General features: G+C 40.2%; 1 protein-coding gene across 12 annotated transcripts in view; it reads left to right on the top strand.

Moving 5' to 3' along the window:
* The first annotated feature begins 14109 nt into the window (after positions 1–14109).
* The window catches only part of LRRFIP2 (LRR binding FLII interacting protein 2), a 50624-nt gene continuing 40390 nt past the window's right edge, over positions 14110–24343 (top strand). For 9 of the 12 annotated variants that reach the window (XM_044454944.1, XM_044455011.1, XM_044455000.1 and 6 more), the window contains exons 1-3: positions 14110–14493; positions 20649–20797; positions 23239–23325. In XM_044454944.1, the coding sequence (XP_044310879.1) occupies positions 20708–20797; positions 23239–23325 (177 nt within the window). In that variant the 5' untranslated portion in view covers positions 14110–14493; positions 20649–20707. Of the gene's footprint in view, positions 14494–14578; positions 14959–15050; positions 15076–20648; positions 20798–23238; positions 23326–24343 lie in introns of those variants that run through there. The other 3 variants (XM_044454952.1, XM_044454962.1, XM_044454971.1) reach the window with 3 other exon arrangements.

Raw genomic sequence — 24343 nt, forward strand, 5'->3', positions numbered from 1 at the left:
TTTGTGCAATCCTAGTCCTTTTGTATTATGTTCACAGCACTAGAATTCTGAAATGTATTTGCTTGCTTACAGCTTTTTATCCCATCCTTTAATACAAATGGTTCTAGGCTGAGTAACAATACTAATACAATAAGAAGTACTTAAAATAACAGAACAGCACTACATGAACAAGACCAGCAAGTGTTTATCTTTCTTTTATTAACAACAAAATCTTTTGTATGTTTACTCAGAAGCAGGTCTCACTGTGTTCAGTGGGTTTTACTCACATGCAAGTGCAAAAGAGGATTACAGCCTAACTAATTTTATTTCTACCCTATTCATTTCTACCCTGTTTTAATTTGTGGACCCCCAAAATTATGCTCAAGGCAGCTAAAAATAAAATAACATTTTAATTAAAGCACAGCATTAAAAGAAACATTAAATGATAAGGGTGTCCTCTTATCTGAGAAGGCAGTCTTTCAGTAGCCTGGGCTCAAGCATACAGCGATTTATAGGTCATAACAAGCACTTTCAATTTTGCCTGGAAACAGTGAACCAGAGTCATGTGAAGTCATTTTTGTAACTAGCAGCCACTGATAGCCTTCTCCTCCATTAATTTGCCCAATCCCCTATTAAATTGGTGGCCATCACTACATATGGAAGTGATTTCTACAGAGCAACTATGTGCTGTGTGAAGAAGTAGTTCCTTTTATCCGTCCTGAATCATCCACCAATCAGCTTCATCACATCACCTTAGGTTCTAGTCTTATGACACAGGAAGAAAAGTGTCTCCTTGTCCACTTTCTCCACACCTGGCATAATTTTGTATAATAGTATTACGTCTGCCCTTAGTGACCCTTTTTCTAAGCTATATCGTACAGCTGTTTCCCCAGGGGAGTTGCACAAGCCCTTCTGTCATTTTACTTGCCATTTTCTGAGCCTTTTCCAGTTCTACAATATTCTTTAGAAACTGTGATGAGAACTAGTATTTTAAGCATGTTGGCACTTTAGATTCATTACGGATCAGTATGGTACTGGCAGTTTTATTCTCAATTCCTTTCCTAATGATGCCTAACATGGGATTGTCTTTTTCAGTGCAGCAATAAGTTGACATAAGTTGACATTGGGTTGTCCAGTTCACCAGAACACCAAGATTTCTGTTAGTCACTGTTAGTTCAGATCCCATCAGCTCATACTTGAAGTTAGGAATTTTTTTTATTTAACCAACATACATCAATTTACATTCGCCTGCACTGAAACCTTTGGAGCTCCTCACAATCCCTCTTTGTTTTTGCCCACCTAAATCATTCACTGCCTTCAGCAAACCTGATCACTTCATAGTTCACCCCTACTTCCTGATCATTCAAGTCAGTTGAAAAGTATTGGTCACAGTACAGACCCATGTGAGACTGTAGTTTTTTATACTTCCACCCACAGGAGAAATTCCCATTTTATCCCATTCTTGAAAGAGTTGCAATGGAACCAAGGGATGATTTAGATGAGATGTTTCCCCTTGTCAACAACTCCATCTCAGATAATATTTTATAACAGCCTTCTGCAAACTGGTACTCTTCAGAGGCATTTGGACCGCAACTCCCAGAATTCCCATCCGGCAGGGCCATTGACCAGGAATTCTAGGTGTTGCAGTCCAAGCATGTATGGAAGCCGCAAGGCTGGGGAAGGCTGTTTTATAACATTGTGAAGAATGAAAGGATCAAATATGATCAGCCTTCACATGCAAACTTGCACTAGCAACAATGATCTTCTAACACAATGCTATGGGAGAGTGACAGCAAATGGAAGATGGAACTGCAACCCAGCACCCTGGGATCCATGCCTCTATCCACTGGGCTGAACTGCCTTACTGGCAGCAGCAAGGTCCAGTTTAGCAATTGCCACAGTGCTGTCAGCTCGGTGCATTATTGCAACTGATGTATCCCTATGCATTCTTTGTTTGGTGCTGCTGATCTTCTGTTGTGAGCCAGTTCAGGGACATTATATGGGAAAGCAGTATGGAAATTAAATGACCAAGTAGACAGGAACTGAACAAGTTTCTTCACTGTTATCAGGAGCATCTTCCTCCACAAAGGAAGCAATTTAATTTATGCACTAAATTGGAACATTGGGTGCCACTAACAGTGCCTCCATTATACTGGTGTTAACATTATGTCCAGAGCTGCCCCCACAGATGCAAAACACACAGCCACTAAAGCTTCCAAGCAGGCTGAGAATAACTCCATGAATAGCAAGGAGGAGTCCAACCACATCCTGTACACCACAAGATATGGTTGCACAACAACCAATCACATTAACAGTGGTCATTCACGGGACACCTCAAGCACTGGCTTCAACTGTAATTAATTCAGTATCATGACTAGTTTAGCAGGAGGTCCAAAGGATATCCAGAATATGATGCTGATGATATTAGAGAGTTTCACTGCTCATCCCTACTAGCAGTATAGAGTTATGTTACCTATCAGCCCACTAAATACATACTACATTCAGACTTTACCATGGGAATGAACAAAACACAGATATTTGGCCTTTGTGGTATTTTGTGGTGTTTTCATCCTGTTCTGCACAATAGGGAAACGATTCAAGAATCATGTTAAGTTTGGTGTATTCCAATGACACTCTGTGTCCCCATTGCTTACGCCTGATGAACAAATGAAGCAACCACCCTTCCTTCAGGGAGTCTGATTAAACTGAATGTCAGCTATGAGTGTGAGAAAGAAAGGGAAGTTCATGAAAGAGGCAAGCAGCAACATGCAAGGCAGATTATGAACTGAACTAGAAAATTAGTGTTTGAGAAAAGCAAGCTGATCCCTTGAGAGCATTTCTTTTTTATGAGTTCCCAAAGGGCTTCTTTGAGTATAAACTTTAAGTTACTTAGGATGCCACACAGGTAGGAGCATGGCACTCTGAGCTTCACAGGAGGAGTTTATTCAGAAATATATGCACATTATCTTAAAATTGCACTCTACTTAGGTGGTAATCCTAGGCACACTTCCCTGAAAGTAAACTCCAATTAATATCCTTGTTTCAGAGCTTCATTGCACTGTGATTTTAGGCTGGAATCCCATGCAACCTTGCCAGGGAGGAAACCTCATTGAATAAAGTAGAGTTTATGTTTGAGTTAAATTCATTGGGTTGTGCTGTTGGTTATTCATTGATGCACCTGACCTGTATACATATATTGCTCTTTCAATTTACCTGCTCATTTTTCTAAGAAGTTGTGAGTCTAGATAGCTTAGAAATATGTGGACCTAGCACAGCTCAGGCTGGATCATGAGTCCAAAGTCCAGGGCCCATAGCCCAGGGATGGGCACAATGAGCACTGGGCCCTGAGTGGCCATGGGTAATGAGGGTAACAGGCAAGCTCTATCATGCCATGATTTAACTGAGTTTAAAATGCAAAAGTGCACATGCTTAAAGTATTAGTGTTGGTAAACAGTGTTGTTGTAATATCCCAGGAATGTTAAGTATGCAATGATTGTTGTGGAGGAAGAAAGAGAAGTTTCAGTTGTGTGCTTAACAACTAAACAACCTTATTTTTCCATGTATAAGATGATACTTTTTCTTAAAAATATTTACCTAAAAATGGAGGGGCTTCTTATACACAGGGGGCAGAGAGGAGAACCGTGAGTGCAAAACTGCCGATACCTTATCTCTTCAAACTAACCTCACGAGCGAAACTTCCGATTGCAGAGACAAGCTAATAGGTTTCCTCCAATCATGAGCCTTATGTAATTGACATCAGCTGCTGCTGTGGACAGCATGTAGCCAGTGCCCAGATGCAACAGGGAGTGGTAATGTCAGAGCGTTCTGAGTCCATAAAAATGTCACAAAACAAAAAAATAGATACTGGTACCAGTAAGCAAATGTCTTACTCTGCAAAATTTAAACTGGATGTAATCAGTTATGGAAATAGAGCTGCAGAGAGACAGTTTGGACCTCTTCCCACTGAGTGCATGATCAGACAGAGGAGAAAACAGGAAGAACAACTCCTTAAGATGCCAAAAAAGAAGATGGCCTTGAGAGAAAAACCAACAAAATGGCCAAACTTGGAGCAGAGGCTTAAGACTTGGATTTTGGAGCAGCGCAAGAGTGACTTATGTGTGTCAACCAAGCTTACTCAATGACAGGCAAGAATGTTTGCAAGCGAAGTGAAGATTGTTGATTTGACAGGAAAGGCAAAATGGTGCTTCAAGTTTCATGAGGAGAGAAGGGTAGGCCATGAGAACACGAACAAAGTTAGCACAGAAAATGCCACCAGTTTATGAGGATGATCTCATATATATAGACAGTGACTCAGCAGACAGCAGTCATGCAACAGAAGTTGAAAAAACTGATATGTTTGAAACTAAAAGTGATGAAGAAGAAACCAGTGATGCAATAGAAGCTGAGTGATTTGCTCAGAGCTAAGTGTGATGTATAATATCATAGTACTGGTATGTAAACGTTGCCTAATCACTAAATAAAAATGTCTTCTATTTAGTATTTAAAATATTGATTTCTGAAGTTTGGGAAAGAAAAGTGGGAGGCGTTCTATACATGGGGGTGTCTTATAGATGGAAAAATACGGTAGTGCATTTGGCAATCTAAAGGAGCCCTTGTTGTAGGACTTCTTTCTGTTTCCATTTGCACAGGAGTGTGCCTGAAGTCCAAAGTCTCAAAGTACCTGCTTCACCAATGAGTATGTACCTCTTATCTCAGGTGGAAGTGGAGGCAATTACAGTGCAGAGTCCACCAAGTGGAGGAGCTGGAGCAAGGAAGTGCTGAGGTTGGGAAGTGGACAAGAGGGGAAGAAGGTTGAGCAAGGAGAAGGAAGGCAAGGTACACAGGGCAAGGTAGGTAGGACCAAAAAAGAATATTATTGTGCACCTATGCCATCTTTATAATAACTGCACAAGGTATGTATCCCATTCTTACCTTAGAGCTGACATCCAGTTCATCTCTCTCTCTCTCTCATTTACATTGGTACCTCAGCTCACGAACACCTCAGTTGGCAACCAAATCGGGTCACAAACAGAAATTTCAGAAAAATTTTGCCTCAGGTCACGATCTCTGCATCAGGTGATGATCACAATCACGGCCATCTTTCCTACACAAACACTCCAAACAATAACTTTCTCCCCACCCACCACAAGGGGGAGTCATGAGGACCCGCTCACCTCCGTGGAGGCCCTCCCAGCTCCTCACTGTTGTCCCGCTTCTGAGTCGGAGGAAGGTCCCCTCGCAGGCACTCGCCCAGCTCCAGGAGGGGAAGCAGGAGTGGGAGGCCGGAGAGGCAGGCGCAAGACAGCTCCCCTGGCTGGGAGGGGGCTGCGAGGAGGGATGTAAGGGCTGCTTTCCATGGGCCAAGGGGAGGGGAGGCGAGGGACGGAACCATGGCCAGCTGAGCAGGGCACCTCCCGCCTCTCCCCACCATGTTTGCCCCCAGGCTTGGCGAGGTGGCCACCACTTGGCCCGCAGCCTGGGGATGTGGCTCATACTGTATCTTAGTGGTTAAAATAAACATGCATATTTATTTATTTAAAACTTTTATATGCCATCCTTTATGTAGAACATAAAGTTATGGTAAAGAACGGAGTAATCTTATTTACATTGAACCTTATGTGGAAATTTGACTTGACTTGTGACCAATTTGGGCCGCGACTAGAATCGTGGAACAGATTAAGTTCGTGAGCCAAGGTACCACTGTATTTATTAAAATGTTTATATACTGTCCAGTTAGCTAGAGGCTCTCCAAACAGTTTACAACAAGGTTCAACCAGGTTTACATATTGTAGGTTCATATATCCTGCTTGTGCATATATGCCACCTATACAAAACACCCTCTTCAAACAGGCTTCCCAGCCAATTTATAACTTATGCACACTTCACTTCAGACACTTTCAGCTGTCTCTCTCATACACACACACTCTTTCTGCTTTTCTTGTTGCTTACTTCTTTCTATAGTTTATTTCTCTCCCACATTTCTTCCATCACAGAATGTAAGGTGATGGATGCACAGCTCCTAGGCATTTTCCCATTCAGGCACTGACCAGGGTCTTTTGTGGTTGCAGTCAAGGAGTGAAATGGAGGCGGGAGGCAATGGTCATATTTGCACAGATTGGCAAGCAAGCATTCCAGGGAATGTTTGCTCACCATTTGCTCTTACTTGAATCAACCCACTAATGTGAGTGGTGAACAATAATGGAGGGGGACATGATCCACACACAGATTTCCAGGGGCCAGAGGATGTAAGGGATGTGGGGCTGTGGTCCGATGACATCTGGACCCCAGTGAAGGTACCCCACTGGGGAAAAACTCCTGCTGCTGGAGCTTTGGTCTGGACAGCTACTTTCCTGCTAGGTTGAGCAAAGCAGTACATGAAACAGTGCTCACCCTGATGTGGAGCAAGAGTGGCAAGCAGAAGAACCCTTGCTGTAATCTTCAGTCAATGATTGGAGATAACATTTGGGACACTGTTTTCCATGAGTCTCTAAGGGTGGGGCTTGGAGAAAGACTTAGGGGAACAGCCTCACCCAAGGCATTGCAGACTGAATGGGCCAACCTTTTGAGCTAAATATGACCGCAGGGCTAGAGGTGCCCCATCCCTGGACGAAAGAAACAAAACTGGTTTGGGTAGTGAGTCATCCAAACCTGGGATCTGTGATGTTGCTCCCAAACAAGCCAAGATTTGTAAGTGAAGAACAAACTCTGGTGTATGATCCTACATTGTAAACAGAGCAGTACAAACCAGGACCCTAGTTTTGACCAACATGCTACCAAACTATTTTTGGTTTGTTTAGATATTAATTCAGAGTGTACCAGGATTATTCAGCATAAGTGGCAAATAACTAGCAGTGCAGGGTCATCTGACAAAACCCTGCCATGGACCTTCCTTTGCATTGTGGTCCACTTGATGAACCCGTTGGTTGTTTGGTTACATTTCTCCCACTGACCCAAACTTTATGATTGGAAGTATATATATTCAGACAATTTAAATAAGTGAGCTATATTCTAATATTTTAAAAATATGCAACATTCTAAAGAAAGTTATGATTTCTTACACAGGAAATGCTCAGATGACACCTGCATGCAACCTGAAAAATTAGATGTATGGGAGACAGCTTTAATTATCAATCTATATTAATCATCTGTCAAGAGAAATACAGTATAGTAGGACAGTCTTCAGAGGTTGTCAGTATTTGCTTTCTTGCATCTTTTTAGTACTCTTTAAAAGAATGAAATATTTTTTTTAAACCACAAAACCTAGCTCATTGATCTTTTTATTGTTAGCACAAATGACATGGATTCCTGTATCCATTGTGTCTGAAATAATAGAAGAGCGTGGTATTTTTCCTTTTCTTTTGTACAATGGCAGTAACTTCAGCAAGCATATAGGATTGATTGTATCAAAGGGCTTTGTCTGTGCATCAGCAACATCGATTGGTTTACAGAAGCTACTGGAAAAAATGTTTGTGTTGATAGTGAAACTGCCCGGCAATTCTAATGAGGACCAGAAAGCAACATGGTTCTCCCCAAAGGGTAATTACATAAAAAGATAAAAGCCCTACATAAATGTTTTCTGAGAACTTCTTCAAAAACCTAACCATGGGACAAAGCAGCTTTCCTTCTACAAGTGCAAACTTTCAGTTTGTTCATGTATTAGGATGCTTCCAAATGGAGAGGATCCCAGCTCTAACAATCAAAGGCACTGTTCTTCTCTTTCATCTTCTTATGTTCCATCTTTTTCTGCTCTCTCTCTCTCTCTCTCTCTCTCTCTCTTTCTCTCTCTCTCTTTCTAGAAAAGGGGAAAACAGATAGAAGAGTGGGAAAATACACGTACACACAGGCTACAAATGGAAGATGATTTTGGACCCCCTTTATTGCACAATATAAGTGTGATTGTATGCATGGCAGATGCTGACTTGCTGGCCATAGAAGAGGTCAGAGCTGGGAGTTGGACTTCAGAGCTCCCTCCTTCTGCCCTTTCAGGTTGCATGGTCCTTTCTGTGCCAGCTACAGCTCTGAGGTCAAAAGACTAACCTGGGAGCAGGAAATGTCTGGGTGTTCTGGAGTACAGGGAAGGGATGGGGGACCTTGCCTCCATGATCTTTCCATACTCAAGTTTAGAGGGCTATGGGAAGTCACACTGGCTAGTACATTTAAAAATCTCATTTTTATTAATATACTCTTTGAGAGATATATGCTGCATATGCAAGCATTTATTATTTATTGCTTATAGAAAGTTGGAACAAGGGAGGTTCAGACTAGCTACAAGAAAGAGAAGGAAATGAAATATTTGCTGACACTTCAGGAATAATAGGCACTGCTAATCTATTGTAGCTCACAGCTGTTAAAGACAGAAATAAATCAATTTCTGTGAATTGTAACCAGGAATAATATTTCACCTGTAAAGGTATAAATAGAAAATACTTTTGGCTAGGAACCAAAAGATATAATTTGGGCACACCCAATAACTGGGCACACCCAGAGGAATTTTCTTAAAGCGTTCTTTTCTTTGAGTGGTAGGACTTCCCATGCAATTTTACAAGCTGTTTTTGAAACCTGACTTGATTTCAGAAATGAGTTGTGGCGAGGTATGCGGACTGCATTGTTTAAGCCTCACCATGTGGAGCTACTTGGACAGTTCTTTGGATCTTGGCTTATAATTCCTTTTATCTTATTCTTTCTTTGTTTTTCTTTGTAGCCATTTGCTGAGGAGCAACAAAAACACAAAGAATTCAGAGGCACCTTAAAGGCTAACAAACACAGTTACAATCACCAAGTATAATTACAGTGACCACTCACAAAATAGCCTAAACATCCTGGCATTCTCAAGTTAATACCTGTAGTTTACAGGTGCCAGGATGTGTGTGTTATCAACACTGCTTTGCGAAGCCACTATAATTATTTTACATGTATTTATCTTTAAAGCAATTATCAAAGTCTGCATTTCTTGCATTTCATTTTCCTCTGACTGCATTGCTAATATTTTTTGTCTTTCTACATGCTGCTCAAAATAAGGCATCATGCAGCTAATCCTCAAATGTTAATGCCCGTAATTGTTCATTAGGGCAGTATCCAGCACTGTCCCTGCATTTCTACTTGTTTTACCACACGTAACTACTACAACAGAGAGCCAGCACTTTTTAAAGCAACTCCAGATTTTAGCAAAAACATGCCCTTGGAGCTCTGCTGACCTACCTCATTTGGGAAATGAGCTTTTTTCTTGCTTGTTTCAGGTTGAAACAAAATTTTAGATTCCCACAGTGCTAGTAATGATCCCATTAGAGCATAAGGAGCACTGGATACTATCCTTAGTCTTCAAGGTACCACAAGAACCTTCAGTGTCTTCGGTACAACGAATGGACTTATTGTTAATTACTCCGATTTGGCTTCTGTGGTCAACAGTAGTAGCTACAGTAACTAAACGATCACCCAAGAATGGAATCCTTGCTGTGATACCTGAATTGGAAAGCCTGGTTTGTCTCTCCCCTTTATGAGCCAGAATCTGAAGGCAGGATTTGGAGTTGATTTCTGACTCCTGGGTTGTTTGGAAGTAAGGCAGGAGTTGGTTTGGAGTGTAAGGCTAAGGGGTCCCCCTCCAATCTGGTGAGAACATGGGAAAAGCTATGTTGAATCAGACCAAATGCCTATCTAGGCCACCATTGTAGTCATGCAGTGACCAACAGATGCGATTACTGTAGCTGCTTCTGCTGGTGGAAGGCTCCAAGTTGGAGCAATTGCTCATGAACATTAGGGCAGAATTCTCAATGCTGGTTTATTGTTTTCTGAGAATGAGCCCATTAACCCCTGTGCAAATAACTGCAAAAAAGATAGATCCCTGCCCTGTGCAGTGTTTATGGGTTTTTCCCCTAGATAATAGATCAGGATGTAACAGAAGTGAATCTCCATAATAACTGAAAGTTTAAGTGTATCTGTGAATCACTTTTTGTACAAGGGATATTCCCTTTTTTTCCTTCTGTGAATGAGAAGAGGATAATCCATACCACAGGGAATCTCTGCACATGCAGAGCTTTGAATCAAGATCACAGACTTTGTCACCATATGAGCATTTTTACTGTGATTTCTATTTCCAACATTGCTTCCTTTTTGTACACCTTTTTACATTTCTCTTAATAAAGGATTCTTGTTTGATTAAATTTCTAGCTCGTCTAAGTCCAAGATTAAGATAGCTACAGAGAATTTAAAAATGAGCATCTGTAATACATACCATAATAAGACTATATTAGGAATTGTTTTTCTTATTGCTTCCAGGAACATAAACACACACACACACACACACACACACACACACACACATGCATTGTGTGCTCTACACTGAGGAAAATGTTTTGATGCATTCAAGAAAAACATCCCATGTATGATATAGAGGGAACATAAGGATAAAGGCCTACCACTTCACTGGAGAAAAATGTAAAAAAATAACTGAAAACCTTTCCTTCTCGATCACACTGCAAAGCAACAAAAGTGCTGTCCCATCTAGTTGTGGAAGTTCTCATGTTCCAAACTCAAGTCACAGAGATCTGGAATACACACATAGGCTAGGGAGAAAGTTATGATATATGTGGTCAACCAAGCAAAAGGGTAGGTTTTTTTCCCTTTCCATTCTCTTCTTTTTTGTGTGAAGAAGTAACACGAAAGGATTTTTCCAAAGACGCATCAAAGTTGCAGAGTTTGCTGAGTTGGTCTTTCCAGCTCTCTGAAATATGTTCAAAATGTGAGAACAATGAAGCTCTGGCAAAGTCACTTTGCTTTTATAATGTGTGCTTGAAAAGGAACATTTGCTCTCATGATGTAGCATTCGTGTTGCTTCATAACCACAGATGAGTCATTAATTTTGAGTGTGTGAGATCACAATCTCTTGCCACAGAAATGTTAGTGGTGTTACAAGCATGGCATAACAGTGATATTGCCTAATACGCAAATGGGCAAACCTTTTTATCAAAAGTAACATTGCAAAATTTTTACCAGAAGCTCAATATGCAGTCATGTTTGCTCTGTGATCAGTTCAGTGAGCCTTGGGTACTTGTGACAAATAGTGGCTACCCATTTTCCCTGATATTGACAAATGCTCCATGCACACTATTGTAAGGATAAAATGAAGAAGAAAAGTGCCTTGCAAGAAGAAAAAGGTCGGATATAATGAGAATGTAGGTCAGTTACTTTTGCTCAGGAAGCTGCCAGTGATCTAGAAATCTGGCTTGTGTTTGAAAACTTGGCTCCTATCCTGTTCTTAATACCTACTAAAGGAAGCAAATTCAGACATAACTGTCTGCCACAAAATTTTATTTATTTAGATCTATTATATTTATATTCCACTTTTTTCAAGAAACTCAAAGCCTGAGAAAATGACTTTCCCTCAATCAATCTGACATTACAACCTGTACCTGAGGCGGCCTTCTTCTGATTGCCATCTGCAATGGAGGCCTGGGAAGAGGCAACAAAGGAGGGGGATCTTATCAGTGGTGGCTCCCAAATTATGACACAACTCCAACTGGTCATATGTCCAATTAAAACTGCCCTCTACTCCCAGGTATTTAATCATGTGATGGGATATGTTCATTGTTTTGACAGATCTAGTTTTTATTTAAATTGTTTTTGATGTTTGAACTGTTTTAGATGCTGTAGATTGGAATTTTACATTGTGTTTCATTTTTATTGCACTCATTATTGTAGTTTGATAAACTGTTCTGAATTGCCCAGAGAGTTTTGGCTATTGGGCAGTATAGAAATGAAATTAACAATAATAACAACAACTTGGTGGAGCTTTGCTCCAAGCAAGCATACATAGAATCAATCTTTATGTGTGTAGATTACACTGTAAGACTTAATTTAGCCTTTTCATGGTTTCAGTTCTTAGAAGGTGGTACGGTATATGAACCCTTCATGAAAGATTCTGGGTTTATACTCTCTGGACCAAATACTTTCATAATCAGACCACTCTGTTAAACATAGATATGCTTCTATAAACAGAAACACTTCTAGACTAGCTTCTCTGTCCAGCTATTTTGACTCAGTCTTCCTGCTGATACAGATGAGTAAACGATATGACTTGGCAATTTGTCCTGGTATTTCTTAGGTCGTCAAGAGTGTAGTGGGTAATCCTGTGTTCATAGTTCTTGATTCACTTTCAGAGAATTTAAAAAAAAAACTGTGAGGATGATGCATTGACATGCTACTTGCTTTAAATATCACGTTTCTGGCAAAGACACATATTGGCTGTGTGATACTATTTGCTGGCCCAGTTTCTACTGGTGAGAGCATGCAAATGCTAATACTATGTAAGTTTCTTTTTCAGACAAATGAGAAACCATGGAAAGTACATGGGGGATGTGATTGCACTCATTCTTCTGGATGTTTCTGTGGTTTTTGATATCACTGACCATGGTATCCTTCTGGAGTGGCTGGATGGAGACAGACTGGGGACACTGCTCTTTAACAGTTCTGTACCAATCAGGACAGCAAATTCTAGAAAATGATGTTGGCAGACTATTGCTCTTCTCCATAGTAGTTGTGTTCTAGTGTGCTACAGGGCTCTGTTTTCCTTTATGCTGCTTTACAATGTCCACAAGAACAGGAAGTTCCCAGTCCTTTAGATTTTCTTTAGAAGGAGCTTTCTTTGAGGTGAAATGTGCAGTAGCTTAAGACAGGGCCTTTTTTCAGTAGGAGAATCTACTGTTATCTTTGCATCTCCAGAGTGGCTTATTTAGTGCAGACTTTGTGATATTCTTGCTGGCAGAGAGATTTTTCTTGCCTGTGATCCTGTAGGTAGCACACAGACATTTTGACTTGTAGCCATTGATAAACCTGAGGAGCATCCCAACAGAAGGTTGCTAGGATTGCCAATCAAAAGACATTGTGTGGCTGTTCTCCCTTTCTTTCCTTAACGGATTATTCTGTGACTTTGGGCTAGTCACTCACTCTCAGACTAACCTATTTCACAAGGTTGTTGTTGCAGCTATGTGAACTACCTGGGGTTCCTCACAAGAGGGAAAAGGGTAGGATATACATGCAATGTAATAATGTTAATAAGTAGCAGCAAGTTTGAAGTAGCAGTAGGAATATATGGGTTACAAATGGAATATAATATCCATGTTTAAGACAGGATGATGAGGTAGAAACCCATCTGGAGGTTGTTGGCTTAAAGCCATTTCAGTTAATGAACATATCCTGTGGATGTGAAATCCATGAATTTCAATGCTGTATATGAAGAATTTCCTATTGCGTGACTGGAACCTTCTGTCAACACCCCTTCATGGCAGGACTGACTCAAAATTCTAACATGGTGCAAGTGAAAAACGTATCCCTATTGTCTTTCTCCACACCATGCATAATTTTTATCACAACTATGTTCTCATAGGAGACTCTTGTGCCACCTGTCCATGTTATTAATGTGGAACTCTAACAACGGAAAATCAGATGTACTGTGTAGCCACAGTAAGAATGACGTTTCTGTCAAAATCAAATGTTAACCTTAAGTGTGAAAAGAAATTACTGCTCTGCTATTCCACACATCTTGGAAGACCATTTTTCACAGTTCTCTCTCCCCCCACCCCCCGCCATGTCAGCTATACAGAGAAATACATCGGTAAAGTCCCTTTTACAAAATGAACGGTGGAGTAATTCTGTGCATGTTTAGTCGGGCGGTGGAGGGGAATCCTACCACTATTAGCATTCCCTATAGAGCAATGCTTGGCTGGGGAATTCTGTAATTTGCAGGGCTGTCAACCCCATCCCCCACAACATGACTGCGCCCTGAAGGTGAGTGAACGAAAGCGCCCATCCTAGACGTCTTTCCTTTTATGTGACTCAGTCAGTATGTGCCCATGCATTTGAAATATGTTCCTATATACTATATTCCTACACTAATTGGGCTCCATTAAGACTTCGACATGCTTGCGATATATCCTGTCGGGCCAGCACGATTTAGATTCCCGCCCCAACAAAACCTCGCGGGGCCTCCTGCAACACCTTATCCCTCCAACCCACAACTTTGCCCCCCCCGTCCACGCATGCGCACTTTCTTTACGGCCGCCGCCCGTGGGGCTCCACCTCCACGAGTCAAGGAGTGGCGCATGCGCGCTGCAGCTTGTGTGTCTGGAGAAGGTATCTTTCCTCCCGTCAGGCAAACGGTCGGCTCGCTGCTAGCACTCTGAGCGCGCGGCGGCAGCGTCGATGGCCACGCCGTGACCTAGAAGGGCGGGTAATAGGAGGTGCGGCGCGCGGCGGTAGCCCGAGAAGGGCTCGAACTCAGCCGCCGGCGCGAGAGAATACGCGGCAGCCGGCAGCGGCGACGGGCGGGGAAGCCTCCCATTTTCCCTTCGGGAAATCTCTGGGAAGAGCCTCGGCTTGCGGGAGCGGCTCCATCCTCCTCCTCATCAGCATCCCCGCCTCCTTGGCTTGCTGGGCCCTCGACCGCCCCGCCCTGCTAACGTTCCCGGAGCCTCCTCGTTCCCCTGAACGCCTTTCTCTTTGCCCGGACGGAGCTGGCCTCTGGTGAGCGAGCCATTGGGGTGTGGGGGGGGGGGGGGCAGACCAGAATTGGTGGCTTGGGAAGGCGGCCGGGGGCTCCTGCCAGAGGGCTGGCCGGCGACCCTTCACCTCGCCGAGGTCGGTGATAGGCGTGGAAAGCGATACTGGTGCCCCCGGACGCGTAGGAAAGGCCAGGCCGGTCGCACAGGAAGCTCCGGATGTCTCTGACCAGGCACAATGCCTGGGGACTGGGGCTGCGGGACTGCTCTGTGGAGTGATCTCGCTGAGGCGATCGGCTGACGGGGGATGCCTGGTGTTCCTCGGCTTCAGCTGCCTTTGGCGTTGGGTACGAGGGAGAAACTCCCACGGATAGTGTGTCACCGTGGACAAAATTACCCGGCGTGTATCGAAGGTCGCAAAATGGTAATGCTTCCATGTGAGAAGACCTGTTATCTTAGGGGCTGCCATCCTGAGGATAGTCTCTTGCAAGTAAGCTCCGTAAACGTTGGGAAGGAAGAAGAACACTTCTCGTTTATTATTCTACTGCCGTAGGTAGACAAGTGCTTTACAAAGTTCCATAGGACAAAAAGTAGATCCTGGCCTCCAGTAAGTTCATAGTGTAAATTACACTCGCTAAGAATGCGAGCCTGTGCATGTTGACATTAAAAACATTGTGAACTGTCATTACTTATGTGTAATTGGTTTTAATGGGAATTGAGGGCAACTAACTTGGACTTTCCTAAGTGGGGCTAGGAGAGAGGAGTGAAGTGGCAGATTATCTGACTTTCAAAGCCTCTAGTTAGCTTGTCCTGGCCAGCTAACTACTGCATCCTCAAAATGCCCTATTAATGCCCATGGAAAAAAAACCCTTCAAGTTTTTTCTTGCTATAATTTAGGCCTCTGGGGCAAAAAAAACCCAAAAACAAACAGACAAAGCTCTTCTCTGACAGTGAAGATCTCTGCCCCATCCTAACCCCTATTAGAGAGCTGTTAAAAGGGGTTAGGTTTCTCTGCTCATCTGGAACCAATCCAATAGAGCATTTTAAATGTGCTGAGGATTGCAGTACATGTCAGTCTTACTTAAAGCATATTACTTACCCCTTTACACTTTGTCTAAATATTCTGTGTGAGTGTTATGTCCAAATCACTTAATGGAAATTGTTTCTGGACAATCTTTAATCCCCAGTTACACCCACAGTCAGAATGGATAAGAGACTGGAATGTTTAATAGACTGCTTAAAAATAAAGCCTTGTTCTACAAATACAAAACTTAAGCATGTAGTGAATGACTGGCTGATGTTGATGTGGAGATGGAAAGAAGGATAATGTGCGCTAAGTGTTAATTTGTGATCAGGTTAAGAAAAGATGTTCAGACTTGATGTTTTGTAACTGGGACAAGCTGTGATGCTCAATAACTTTTTCAGGAGATGGGAAAAGTCTGTTGCCTTTGATTGCGCTGGGAAACTAAGGAAGGACATACTTTTTCCTAGAATTTGATTCCAAAAACACTTAACTCAGAAATAAATATGCATGCTTTCAAGTGCATATATATGGTTTACAGAATGCTGCTCAACATGTTTTGTACATGTAAAGCAAACTAGATTGTTTTAAATTTTCTAAAGAATTTTTATGAAGAGACTGTCTACTGTTGCCCCTTTCTTCAATTTTCTTATGCTGTAGCTTAGGTGTAGTCTATATGGTTATCAGTGATAAAGAAATCTGTCTGTCTTTCTCTCGTACCCCAGCTGAAGTCCATCACATTGTATGAAATTTGAACATCTGCTCAACAGGTCAATAACTGGTACACGCAATGTTAATAAAATTAGCAGTGTGAACTCCTATGTTAATTTCATTAGATAACAATGCTTGTGCTAGAATTTAAAACTTAAATTCCAATCTTGCTAACAGCTGCACAATTTGGTAAGATACATTTTCATGTCTTTTTATGACATGTTTTCACTACTTGATATTTGATAGACAGTGTAAGCAGCCTTATGATAGAACCAAAGAGTTAACTTTATGAGTATGCATGTGAATTCTGGCATATAAGAATTGCTGTTCGGCTCATATTGCTATTCAGTAATGAATGATGTCACTTTGTCACTACATGTTTTAGATTCATTGAGAGTAGTACTAATGCTACTTTTCTAGAAATGAACAGTTCCACAGCTAGTCTCAATAACTTCAATATGTTGTAGACTGCACTGTTGTCTAATGAAATACCTTATGCCAATGCATAATGAAATAAGTAGTGGTGTTAAATGATGAGAAAAATAGTGAGGTTTGAGTGAGATAATTTGAAACTGACATCTTAATGGTGGAAAACATAGGTTGTTTCTATCATCAATTGATTTGATCAGGAATTTGTCTTTAATGGACTGAAGGGCTGAAATCACAGGAGCTGACTGCCAGATTTTGGTGGATCCTCTGCACCACAGATAGTCTATTCCTCAGGGTTCCCCAACCTTCTGTGTACTATTTTCAGAGGGCTCAAGGGGATAGTGTGAAGAAGATACTTCTACCAGATTTGCCTAAATCTGGATTCAATTCAAGATCTTCTGTGTTCCTTGAAGGGGAGAATTTGAGTCAGAAAGATTTTTTGAAAGCTGTGGGAGTTTACAGTTGTAGAACAATTTCTATCATTGCTTCAAGAGGAAGATTTAATTTTCATCCTGATTCTTTCTACTCTGGATACCTAAAGTAATAATATGCTGTTCTGTTTATTGTGCTGTGATTACAGGAGAAGCTCAAGAAACTGAACTTGGTATGATTAACTCTGTGTACCCTAAAATACATTATGCAGTGCAAAATACTGCATAGTTATTTATTTTCTAAATTTATATGCCACTACAATAGCCCATATCTGTGCTTTCTGTATGGTTCACAGATGTGCTTTTACTGACATAAATCTCACTTAAAACCGGAAATAGAATGTCAAAAATTGGGAAGATGTCTCATACACCAGATGAAAAAAAAAAATCATATGATCTTTGAATCCATGGGGGTTCAGTTCTAAGTCCCCTAGGACTGCCTGAAAACTCAGGACCTCTGCAAGAGCGGAAAAACTGCAAATTCCTCAAAGAACTCTCCTGGGGTGTCATGCTCTTTGTCTCAGCACTAGCCAGCCTTACTCATGTGTTTTGTCTCTTCAGTGGGCATGAATACTGAGAGATATGCATGTTTTTTCTAGAGACATTTGCTTCTTTTTGCTTGAGATATATATACTGGGACCCTTGAACAGAAAATAGCGAAGCAAATATTGGGAGTCATCTTATATGCCCAGTATATGCCAAATGTCAGAAAAAAAGCCCAAAGTAGTGCCTTGTCTTATATGCAAGTCTCCTTGAATGCAGTATATATGGTGGTAGTTAGTTTGCATAATAGCTATGGCTAGGCAGTAGGAAAGTTCATTAATTTTATTTTTGTTTTGTTTATTGTATGTGTATTCCATATTTTCCTGCAAAGAATGTAAAATAGCTTACATAATCCTCATACTCTTCTTTTGTTTATCCTCTTAAGAACAGCCCTGTGAGGTAGGTTAAACTGAGAATCAGTGACTGGCCTGAAGCATTCAGTGAGCTTCCTGGCTAGGTGGTGACTAGAACTAGATCTCCTAAGTCCCAGCCCAGCATCCTAACCATTACTCTACACTGCCCTTAATTTGATAGACTGTAGTATGCAAGATGGGCAGAAGTAGAAAAGTTTTATGCTACATGAAAATATAAAATAACCAAAGATGTGAAATTTTTGTCAGACTGTAAGGGTGCCTCTGTCATTTTAACTTTTTCTTTGGGGGAAAAACTCTGCAACTATCACATTATTCCTGTCTAGGCGGATTTTAAAGATCTTGGGGGCTTAAACACTGAAGATATGTCTTGTGTATTTATAGTACTTTCTTAATTAAGATACAATATGTCACATATATTTGATATGTATTCTGTTGGCCCTGGCCCAGGCATTAGAATAGATGAAGCTGAGATCATGCTTGATAGTATCTCACTGCTTGTAAGGGACTAGTGAATCTCCACAAATCAAGCATATTTGAAGGCTGAAGTCAAAGTAATCCCAGATTGGAATGAGGGAATGTTTGATTTCTTTTCTAGACAACATCTGTGTTTAGATGTGCATAAACATGAAACTGCCTTTGGGCTTGTGTGCACCATCCTGAGCTTTTGCAAGTGATAATCGTGTGCTGTGCTATCCTGATTTCAGACACAGTATAATTTGCCTCAGTATCTGAATAAACTGGTTTCCATGATCCTGCAAAGATTGATCCTAATTTTTGGATCATACAACCTGGAGTTTGATGTATGGTAACTTCTTGTTTTCTAGGAAGAATGCTTGCCCTGTTCATTCACTCCTGAAAGTAGATGCCAGAAACTGTGTGCGATGACATAGCATGCTGAGATACCCACAGTGTCTGTCACTGGTTGTAGCAATATTGAAGGTGGAGAAAGTGGCAACTTGGTTATTTTATTTAGGCTACAAGAAACACTATATTCTGAAAAAGCTGATTTGTACAGATGTAGTTCTTCAGTTGTTAACTATTTAACTTTCTAAATATAGGACAGACAAACACAGGAGAAAAGAGACCCTTGCCTTTAAGTTTTCTGTTGAAGTGTTAATTCCATTCTCTGTGTCACTCTATTTATAAGGGTTAATTTCTTAATTTCACACACTATTAAATGCAATATTAAATTGCAATCTTATCACTGACCACTACAGTTAAAATACTTTCACCAGTAAAGCAAGCACTACTACAGTTCAAAATGATACCTGGTTTAGGCTGTCTAAAAGCATTTTGAAAGTGTTTTTTTTTTAAATTGTATGGCTAAAGGACTTGTGTTTCCAATGAAATCATATTTCTGCATTCATTGAATAAAATAGATCATAAGTTGCAATTGAAAGGTGGAAAGTTTGATTTGTAATATTATCTGTCCATAATATCTTCAGAAATTTGAATGATTGTTTTTAAATGCTTTCCATTAAATTCACTGGGATTGAATCTTTTTAGCTATCAAAATTGCCCAAAGGAAATTTATTTATTTATTTAAAGCTTTTGTATGCTGTCCTTTATATAAATATCTCAGGACGGCTTACAGCAATTTAAAAACAATTTAAAAGCGTCTAGTAACATCCACAGATTAAAATGGTGATACTGTATAAAACAATAAATAAACATCAAATTAAACAAATTAAATCAAAATAGACAAAGCAAAAGTGACTGGAATCATTAAAACTATTAACTTTTAAAATAGCACTAAAATGAAAAGGTTTTGACCTGGTGCCGAAAAGAGTATAAGCTCAGTGCCAGGTGTACCTCTCTGGGGAACGTGTGCCAGAGTCTGGGTTCCACCACAGAGAAAGCCCTACTCCAAGTTGATGTCCTTTTGGCCTCTTTGAGAGAGGCTTCTCCCTCAGATCTTAAGGGGCGTGAGGGCATATAAGGAAGGAGGCATTCCTTCAGATATCCTGGTCCCAAACTGTTTAGGGCTTTATAGGTCAAAACAAGCACCTTGAATTGGACCCGGTCTTTAACTGGAAGCCAGTGGAGCTGATAAGAGGACTGGCATCATATCAGAATAATGGCCAGTCCTCGTCAGCAGTCTGGCAGTCTATTTTGTACCAGCTGAAGTATCCAGACCGTTTTCAAGGGCAGCCCCACATAGAGCGCATTACAGTAATCCAAGTGGGAGGTTATTAGAACATGTATTACTGTTGCTAGGCAGTATTAAGGTGCTCCTACATCTTTTTTTTTAATACAAAAGAAGGTCAATACTTTCCCTCCCTCCATCAGAGTTTTTCAGGCCAAGGTTATCTTGCGAAAACTGTGTGCTTCTCTGCTTTGTGCATATGAAACTTATACTCAGCTTGAAATTATATTGATGAAGTTTCTTTGCACAGTGTTGAGAATTCCAGGTTATAATCCCAATGTATGTATGTCTGTCTAGACAAGGCAAATTCTTACGAAGATTCATGTGTGGTTTCTTAAGTTCTTGGCTGAAGTTGTTTTTCAGTGGGCTTGGCTCTTCCAATATTAAATTGATAGGTGTCAATAAACATAAAGAATTATGCTTTATGAGAAATTGCAAAATTGTAGATTCACACCCAGCAGCTTAATAGCATTAGGATATTAAAAGGCTAAAATGGTAATTAATAATCTTATCTCTTTATTTCAGATCTGGGCACTTGGATCTAATCAAAACTAGTGAGAAAACTGCTGAAAGCATATTTAAATATGGGGACTCCTGGATCAGGAAGGAAAAGAACTCCAGTGAAAGACAGATTTTCTGCAGAGGATGAAGCTTTGGGGCATATTGCTAGAGAGGTTGGTACATGGACACATAGACATACCAGTTAAATTACAATAATAATTTTTAGGTTAAATTTGTGTAAAAGCAGCTTTTAAAACAGAAAAGTGCATACAGATATATTTACTATATTTACCATGTAATACAAAGGCAAAATTTGTTGTGTTTGATTTTCAAGGTAGCATTACATGGTTCTTACTAATTTTAAACATTTGAAAATCAGAGAAGCTTGTGTTAAGGTTGAAAATGTTTGAAACATTCTTACTATATTTTTCATGCAATGTATCTCATCTTATTGGTATCTTAACTGAAAACAAGGAGACGTTTGCTGATATAATAGCAGCCATCCACACCAGGGCAGCTATTTGGGTGTGGAGAAACATAGCCAGTATCAGAGCACATATTAAGGATCCACCACTCTTGCAGTGTTCCTTTTATCATTTTCTCTTTTTCTGTGTGTTCCCATCTTTTCACTGGGTTCAGTTGAACCCGAAGTCTTTAATTGGGTTAACTGGAAGCTGGTTGCTTGTTATTATATTTTTATGTGAGCTGAATGGAAACAGACAATTGCCCCCAACAATTTAGTTCACATCTTTAACAGTCCATGCAACAACATTCTCTTTCATTGTAAGAAAAAGATGCACTTATTTCCTTATTGAATTTGACTTCTTGAAACACAATTCTTGAAACTGAAAACAATATAGTTTCTAATCTTGTATTGGGATTTAAGAAGACATAGACTAAACAAATCTTAGTTTGTAGAAGAGGGTTAAGTAGGTCGTTATCCCCTACATCAGGGCTTTTCATTTTCTTGCATTTAGGGTGCAGTTCTATGCATGTTAGACAAAAACGTTTAAAGATTCCAGCATCCCCCAGCCTAAGTATGTATTTAATTGCACCCTTAAACACATTGGAACTTTGGTTACCTTTTTACTCTGTTGCTTTTACAAATATTTACTTTGGACTATACACTTACAAATGTTTTCCTATTTGAGATTATTCATAGAATCATAGAATAAGGGGCCGTGAAGGCCATCAAGTCCAAACTCCTGCTATTGCAGGATTGTATAGCTTATTTCAATAAAATCAGTTGTTGCTATCTATTGTCTTTTCAGTGTCCTTCAGGTTAATCAACTCTCTAAATGTTTTGCTTACATTGGTGATATATTTAATTTATGGCTATTTAATGTATTCCCATATAACTCTCCTTTACATCTAGTGCTCACAGGAGTTAGATCTAGTCCTTATGCCTATTCATTCTGAAGGTTTAAAATAGGAATAGGCAACTTCCTTATAAAGGACTGCACATTTTGTTGACCATGATAGGATGCTATGTACGTATGGGTGGGGTGGTGGTGAGGTTGATGTTTTTGTTAATCCTGCAGAAACAGATTAGAGTGTGGATAATCAATCTTTTTGTGCTCACAGGAACATTTGTCATATGGTCATTTGGACACATTTATTTTTGGGATCATGTCTTTTCTCCACTCCACTGCTCCCATAGGAGTTTATCTTTCCTCGAATGTTGCTTCATTGTTGTTAACTTATTTTGGGAGTAATTGGACCTTTTAAAACTTAAAAATCCCGAAACAGTCCAAACTCTGATTATAAAATTAATACTTTGTGGGAACTATACAATTATATGATCCCAGCCTTTAAAGTTCCAATTCATATATTAACTGTTGTATGGGTACATTGAGGTTGATGCAAACCTGTGGTACTCATACTTGTACGAGAAGGCACTAAGTACTCACACTTCTCATGGTGCTTCTTTACCAACTTTACCAGATGAGGACCAGCAAAGATACACTTCCTGCAAAAGCAACACTTTGAATTGAGCCACATTTGCATGTCACACATTATTGCCTAGCTTCATTTTAGGAAAATGGTATATTATTATGAGCTAAAGTTCTATCAAGGTTGGTGAAAGAGGAAGAATTACAGTCTCTTCTGCTAGATGGAGTCTTCATCCACCAATCACTTACGTAATTGACTGAGGCAGAGGAAGTTGTTGGGCCAAGTCTGATTTCTGCAGACTTCCTCACAGTGGCTCCTGAATTGCAGGGTGGGTGTGGCAAAGCATCAGAAAATACGGGTTTTTGTCTCCGCGCTCCAGATTGTATGATATCTAGGCCACCAAATACTGGTTTGCTACCACTGCAACATTGTAGCCAAAGATGTTAACACTTATTTACTTGTATAGAAGAAAGTAAATAAATGCTTTAGGTTAGCAATGGAGAGGAAGTTAAACATGCTTCTTGTAATGCTTTTTGTTGTTGAAAAGTTGACTTCTCAATTGTATTTTGGCTAGACTTCTTGATTACAAAATTAAATATTTTATGGTAAAATCTGTTGTTACTCATTTAAAAATAGTTCATTCACTTTTACTAAAAGTATTATTGAATCTGAAATTTGGGCATTTGTGAATATACTTAAAGGAATTCTTTCAATTTAACAGGCAGAAGCACGGCTTGCAGCTAAACGTGCAGCCCGAGCAGAAGCAAGGGACATACGCATGAGGGAGCTGGAACGACAACAAAAGGAGGTACTAGAGCAGTTACACTTAGAACAAAATTCATATTGTGACATTATTATATGCTTCTAACCACTACTTTGAAAGTTAGTGAGATGTTTTTCCAGGTGCTGCAATATTCTTCAGGCATAGTTTAGCTTCATTATTCAGGTTGTGCTGTCTTTGCAGTGAAAAACAAAATATGTGGTATATGTGCTAACCAAATGGCCTGTTGAAATGTAGTTGAATAGTTCTTGATTTTGTACAAAACATAGTTTCCAGTGTGCCAAGGATATCAGCAACAATTGCACACGAGTTTTAGCACTTGGAACAAACCTGAGCAGGCAGTTCTAAGTGTTAACTATTTCAAAAAAATAGGATCTCTTCTGTTTTCCATACAAAAACCTGAAAAGTTTTCTTTCTTTTCTTTTGGAGTGCTGTTATTGTAGACAAGTTAAGGTAAAAACAGACTGTCTTATAGCAAGAGTCTGTGCAACTTGTGTAGTAACATTCTTGCCCCTTCTTTCTCACTGTACTTTCCTGCAACTCCTGTCCCTCTCTTGAGGGTTGGAAGGGCCTCAGAAAAGGCCTGGGAAGTGGTACAAGAGAGAGAAGTTGCAGTATTAGAGAACGGAATTGGCAAAAATGGGACAGATTCAATGCTTGATTTTTAGTTGTGTAGTCCTTTGTCACATTACACTCATTACCTAAATGTACAAAACTGTGTTTTAGCTTTCAACTTCTTAACATACTTGAGAATAAACATTGCAGTATTTTACAATTAGCTGACATCTAGTGTACCATTACCAGGCTTTCTAGTGCTAAGTTTGAAAGAGAAAGTGGTGTATGGAGATCAACGGTGCTCCCCCCCCCCCCCCCGGTGTGTGTGTGTGTATTTTCAGAGTGCCAAATGCATTGCATATTTGTCCGAGCTTCAGGTTTAAAATACTGAAATATCATTGACATATTTCCCTTGGATTTTGAATAATATCAAGGCAAGTACTAAGAGATGGCTTCTATCAGAGCCCACATTTGTTAGACTAATTTCAAC

Source organism: Varanus komodoensis, unplaced genomic scaffold (assembly GCF_004798865.1).
Source record: "Varanus komodoensis strain SLA01 unplaced genomic scaffold, ASM479886v1 scaffold10, whole genome shotgun sequence".
NCBI lineage: Eukaryota > Metazoa > Chordata > Lepidosauria > Squamata > Varanidae > Varanus > Varanus komodoensis.